The sequence below is a fragment of the Crocodylus porosus genome, unplaced genomic scaffold (genome assembly GCF_001723895.1).
Source record: "Crocodylus porosus isolate Cpor-Errol unplaced genomic scaffold, CroPor_comp1, whole genome shotgun sequence".
In the NCBI taxonomy this organism is placed as follows: domain Eukaryota; kingdom Metazoa; phylum Chordata; order Crocodylia; family Crocodylidae; genus Crocodylus; species Crocodylus porosus.
In genome coordinates, this window is record NW_017728940.1 from 3,174,704 (window position 1) to 3,180,059 (window position 5,356).

The window sequence follows — 5,356 nt, forward strand, 5'->3', positions numbered from 1 at the left end:
TTCCCCCTTGCCTCGGTTCCAGGCTTATTGATGATTAAACACTGTTTTCCGAGTCTACAACCACGGGCACGTTAACCAGATCTTATCCTAAGAGCCAGCAGCAGCCTGACCGTGGCGCTGGCACCTCACTTCCCAAGCAGCTGCCACGGCTCATTTAGCTTCCAGCTTGAGGCTGATCCAAATCCCAGGTTACGGCTGCTTAATTAGCTGCTAAAAATTTCCTCCTGGATGTTTTTCCTGCTTACGCAGGCAGGACTTGACCTGGAGCACCTCAGGGTATGCTCTCTCTCTCCTGTAGGGTGCTGCAAACTGCGAACTTCCGTACAACAGTGCCCTGCTTTGCCCAGCCTGGGTCCCTGCACAGCATCTTTTCATGCCAGGGTAAGCAGAGCTCATGCCTTCCACTGCCTTTGCTCCAAAGCTCCCCAAGTGCCTTGCAAGCCACCGGCCCCCACCAGCCTGCCCTGTCCTCCTGATGGGGAAACTGAGGCACGCAGCGGTCTACACTGGGTGTCTGCTGGCTTTGGGTGCCCCTGTGCCCAGGCACCCACCTTGCAGCAGCAGGGTTTGGTTCCCAGAGGTGCCCAGTGCCCACTGATCCCATTGGCTCCAGTGTGATTTGCCAGAGATACACTTAGGTGGAAAATCAGGTCAGAGGGGCCAGGTAGTCTGGGGTACAACGGTGCCCAGCTCTCGGTGATACCCTGGGGAGTTAGGCCCCCAGCAGCCTCAGCTGATTGGAGCCCGGGGCGGGGGAGGGGGCGTCTCAAGCCAGATCAGCCTGACAATTTGCAAAACCCTCCACTGAGTCGCTTATCCAAGGTCACCGAGCGTGCGAGCCCGGGGCCGGGCTCCCAGGTGCTCTGTTCCCAGCTCCGTGCTCTCCCTAAACACAGCAGACCCCAGCTGTCCCGTTTCCCGGTGCTGCCAGCCTACGTACCGCTGGGACGCGCTACCTCAGCTCGCCGGCAGCTTGCCACACGCTGTCCATCGCCCGTGCTGGCTGGTAACCCTACCCGCAGCAGCTCTGGCCCGGTCCCTGGATTGCCGTCTGCACAGCCCAAGCTCCAGCTCCCGGAGCCAAGGGATCCTTTGGATCACCTAGCCCTCCCTCCTGTGGCATCACGCCTGGGAATAAGACATCCCCAACACGTCCCAGCCTGAAGGCGGCAAAAGACAAGGCCGGGCCGTTTGCTGGGGGTTTAGCTGTCGTGACGTTGAAGCCAGTCCCCTGACCTGGGGAGCCGAGGCAACAGACGGAGCCAGGGGTGTCCTCGACGGCTCCTGTCGGCCTGGCCCCGACCCTCACGCATGCTGGGTGTCTCTGGGTACATCTGAGAGCATCACCTCACCCCCCCGGTTGCAACGAGGCTGGCTGAGGCTTGGACCTGCTACGGGAGGGCGGGGTGGGGGGCTCAAGCTGAGCTGCTCTTGGGCCAGGGCAATGCAATCTCTGCAGCCTTTTTCCAGGTGCCACAGGTGTGGAGCCAGCCTGTCAGTCCTTGGGGTGAGCCTGTTCCTGGCAGAAGCTGCCCCCTTCGCAGCGGCTCCCCAGCATACGTGACCACGTGGGGCAATAACGGACCGTCGCGAGAGAAGCGAGGCAGCCTCGTCCCCACGGCTGCCTGGGGCAGGCCCCCGGGGAGCCCAGCATCCCTGCAAGCCTTTATTTGTACTGGTAAAACCCAATAAGATGGAAATGCCTGCCAGCGTCCAACAGCACGTATCGGCCCTGCTCCCAGTCCAGCCTGGGGACCCTGCGGTGCTGGCTCGGTCCCTGGCCTGGAACCGCAGCCGTCCGGCGGTGTGTTGCCTGGTACCATCCAGCCCCCGCCCGGGGATCCCAGCCAGCAGCCGGCTGCCCTCCCGCGGCCCCGCGGTCCCCCCGCTATTGCTTCTCCAGCTGCCGGTACTTCTTGCGCAGCACGGAGACCTGGTCCTTGAAGAGCACGGGGTCGAGGCGGAGCTGGGAGTGCACCAGCGGCATGTACCCGAACCCGGCGGCGAAGCGGTTGACGCAGGCCTGGCGCTGGGAGAAACGGAGAGGCCCACCGGAGATGCCTGTGCTCTGGGATGCCTGGGGAGACACGAGCGGAGGGTGAGCCCGGGGCTGGGGCGCGGGGCAAGGCGCGGGGTTGCCACCTCAGAGGAGTCGTTCCCACGGCGCGGTGGACGAGGCAGCCGGAGCCGTGATCTGGGTGTCGCCTGTTCTGCTATGGGGGTCTCCATGCTTCGGGACTGTGCTGGGGGCTGCCCCCCAGCCCTCTTCCCACAACAGGTCGGGGGCGGGGTAAGCCCTCCCCAGAGGCACCGAGTGTTGGCAGCAGCCCCGGCTTGGGACTTTGCCAGTGCTCCTGCTGGGACCCCAAGCAAAGCTCCTGCCTAGAGGCTATTGCACCTCTGCTCAGGGTCAGCTCGACGTCACATTTGGGGTCAGGAAGGACTTGCCCCCCATGCTCAGACTGGTGCAGACGGGAAGGGGGCACGGCCTCTGCTGGGGATCTCCCGAGTGCGTGTTAACAACCCGTTACAGAAGCAGGACGCCGGCTGTCGCGGTCGCCCTGCTCTCCCCGTGGCAGGTTCGGGTGTGATGTCTGGCGCTGTGTCACGGCTGACTCGTTTTACCGCGTTTAGATGATGGATTGTACAGGCTGGTTTGGACAGGGCTGATCCTGCCTCACTACATGACCTTCCAGCTCCGCTTCTCTAGGGTTAGGTGGAAGCTGAGCCAGGACTAGACAGGGCCCTTGGACAGTCGCCGCTGGCGGGGGGAAGGATGGAAAGGGCATCTCCATCTCCACTTCGGGGGCTCGGCTGCACCTCCCCTTCACCTTCTCCCCACGCCCGGGGATGGGGCCCGGGCGTCCCCACCTGCTGCGGGGCGGCCTCCTTGTGCTGCTTCCTCTGCGTCACCTTGACGGGTGGCAGGCGGGTGACGGCAGAGACAAGGAAGTTCATCAGGATGTCCTCGCAGTCGCCCAGCTGGTCGCTCAGCTCCCGCAGCCCCGCGGGCAGGTAGTGGGTGAACAGGCTGTGGTAGTACCTGGGGGGGCAGCAGTGCAGAGCCAGGGTGACCCCTGGGCAGGGGCTGGGCTGCCCTCGGGCTACGGGGCACAAGTGGGGAGGAGAGGGCTCAGAAGCAGGCTGCAGGCTGAGAAAGGAGGGTGACCGCAGCCCTGGACCCCCGAGCCCCCCGACCTCCAGGGCGCTGCAGGGCACCCAGCCCCTCCAGCACCAGCCCACGCTTCCCTTCCCACGGGGCCTACGCCCCAATTCCCTCCCTGCCCCGCGAATCCGCCCGGGGCCCCGGGGCGAATCCAGGCCGCGGCTGGGGCTGGTACCGGTGGTAGAAGGCAGCGGCCGTGAGGACCATGGAGAACTCGTTGGTCCACTTGGAGGTGAAGCCCCAGCGGCGCTGGCCGGGGTCCCAGAAGTGGCTCCGCATGGGGAAGCCGACGATGCGGTCGGGGAAACTCCGCCACACCACGAAGGCAAAGTCCACCTGCGGCCGGGGAGAGGGGAGATGTCGCCGCCTGGCCGGGCTGAGCGGAGGGATGGACGCAGCCGGGCGGTCCTGACCCAGGCACCCCGTGGGAAACAGACTCTGCGAAGCGTGCTCCAGGGACAGCCCGCTCTGCACGCAGCTCCTGCGGCAGGCCCACCCTGACCCCGAGCTCCTGGACCCGGCCCGCGGGGTGCCACCAGCTCCCACGCAGGCCGGGCGAGTGTGCGCCGGGGGTCTGCAGGGCGAAGCCGGCTGGTGATTCCCTGGACCTAGGGAGAGCGCTAGAGCAGACTGCGTGCTTCCCCGTGGCCCGCGGAGGTGGCTTCCAGCAGTCTCTGGTTGCACCCCAGAGACAGGTGCACGGCAGGGGTGCTCGCCGCATGCCGCTGGGGTCCCGCGGGGTGCTGGCTCTGCGGCGGTGGCACGGTGGCCTCACCTCGCTGGTCGAGAGGCTGGCGTGCTCATCCAGGCTCAGCACGGCGTCCGTCCCGACGGCCGGGTAAGGGAAGAACCGGTCGCTGATCTGGGGTGGGGGAGAACAGGAGAGTCAGGGGTGCCCAAAGCCCCCTCTCCCCATCCCCTGCCCACCCCAGCGGCCAGCGCGGACGAGACAGTCGCCAGCAAAGGCAGCAGTCTCTGGGCTCGTCGCTGTGAGGGGGCGTCCCCTTCTTACCTTCCTCCTCCCGTGAATGACCGTCAAAGGCACTGGGGTCCGGGGCCACTTCCCGCTTGGCGGCGGTGACTTCTCGCTGCCCCACAGGACGAGAACCTATGAGGAAGCCGAGGCAGGAGAGTCAGCGAGGCAGGGGCGAGCGCCGGGGCAGCTCTGAGCCAGCCCGAAGCAGGGCCCATCCGGCCACGTGTCTGTCTGCGGGGACCCTGCACGGCACAGGGCTTGGAGGGCCCTCCCGCCCCCCCACGTACACGTGGGCCTGGCACGGGGGCAGCAGGCCGGGGGCTTGGGCTGCCCCATGCCTGCCCCCACGGTCTCTTGAGGCAGTGCGGGTGTTTCCTAGCGTGTGCACGTCCCAGCCCCGGAGCAAACGTGCCTCATGCCTGGCCCGCCGAAGGGAAGGGAAAGTGGGGTGGGGGCCTGCATCCTTGCCGGGGGCCCAACAGCTCCTTGGCTCCGAATTCCCTGAAACTGCCTCTAATTGAGACCTTTAGGGGCTCCTCTTCTTTCAGATGGGGGGTGGGAAGCACAGGGGGTCCCGCCAGCAGTGTGGGGCTGGGAGGCGGCAGGTATTTCACCTCACTGGGGTAAAAGTCCTGTCCTTTTGCCTAAGCCAAGGCCCTTGGGACCTGCTTTTCCAAGGAGCCGGGAGCAAGGGGGCTGGATCCCTGCCTGGTGTAGTCAGAGAGGGCAGGATGCCCCCATCCCAAACCAACAGCCAGTCCATTCACTTCAGCTTTCCAGAAGCCCCAGGTGGGTCCAGCTTGGGCCCCTCACCCCTGGCCCGCAGCCCCCACTCTTCCCCTGACCCCCCAGACAGGTTTCACCCCTTCCCTGACCTGGGAGCAGTACTGGGATGTGGAGACAGCCTGGATGAGCTTGAGGATGGGCTGCGAGAGGGAGATCCCCGGGGACATGGCCCGGATGAGCGCAGTGAACTTGCTGGAAGGGCTGGAGCCTGGGGCAGGAGAGAAAAGAGACCAGGATGTGGGCACACTAGAAGGGAGGAACAGGTTGCAATCGGACCTAGACAGGCTACAGGGGTGGGGGGACGAGAACAGGGTGGGATTCAACACAGACAAGTGCAAAGTGCTGCACCTGGGGAGGAAGAACCGGCACCAGACCTACAGGTTGGGGAACTCCCTTCTGGGCAGGGGCAGAAAAGGATCTTGGAGAGT

The 5,356-nt window shown here is 65.3% G+C and overlaps 1 protein-coding gene across 1 annotated transcript in view; it reads right to left on the bottom strand.

Annotated features, from left to right (window-relative positions):
* Positions 1 to 1,600: 1,600 nt before the first annotated feature.
* The window catches only part of EXTL1 (exostosin like glycosyltransferase 1), a gene marked incomplete at its 5' end in the record, with an annotated part of 6,331 nt that continues 2,575 nt past the window's right edge, over positions 1,601 to 5,356 (bottom strand). The window contains 6 exons of the mRNA XM_019547870.1: positions 1,601 to 2,077; positions 2,872 to 3,043; positions 3,342 to 3,502; positions 3,942 to 4,028; positions 4,179 to 4,274; positions 5,018 to 5,136. Of these exons, the coding sequence (XP_019403415.1) occupies positions 1,889 to 2,077; positions 2,872 to 3,043; positions 3,342 to 3,502; positions 3,942 to 4,028; positions 4,179 to 4,274; positions 5,018 to 5,136 (824 nt within the window). The remainder of the gene's footprint in view (positions 2,078 to 2,871; positions 3,044 to 3,341; positions 3,503 to 3,941; positions 4,029 to 4,178; positions 4,275 to 5,017; positions 5,137 to 5,356) is intronic.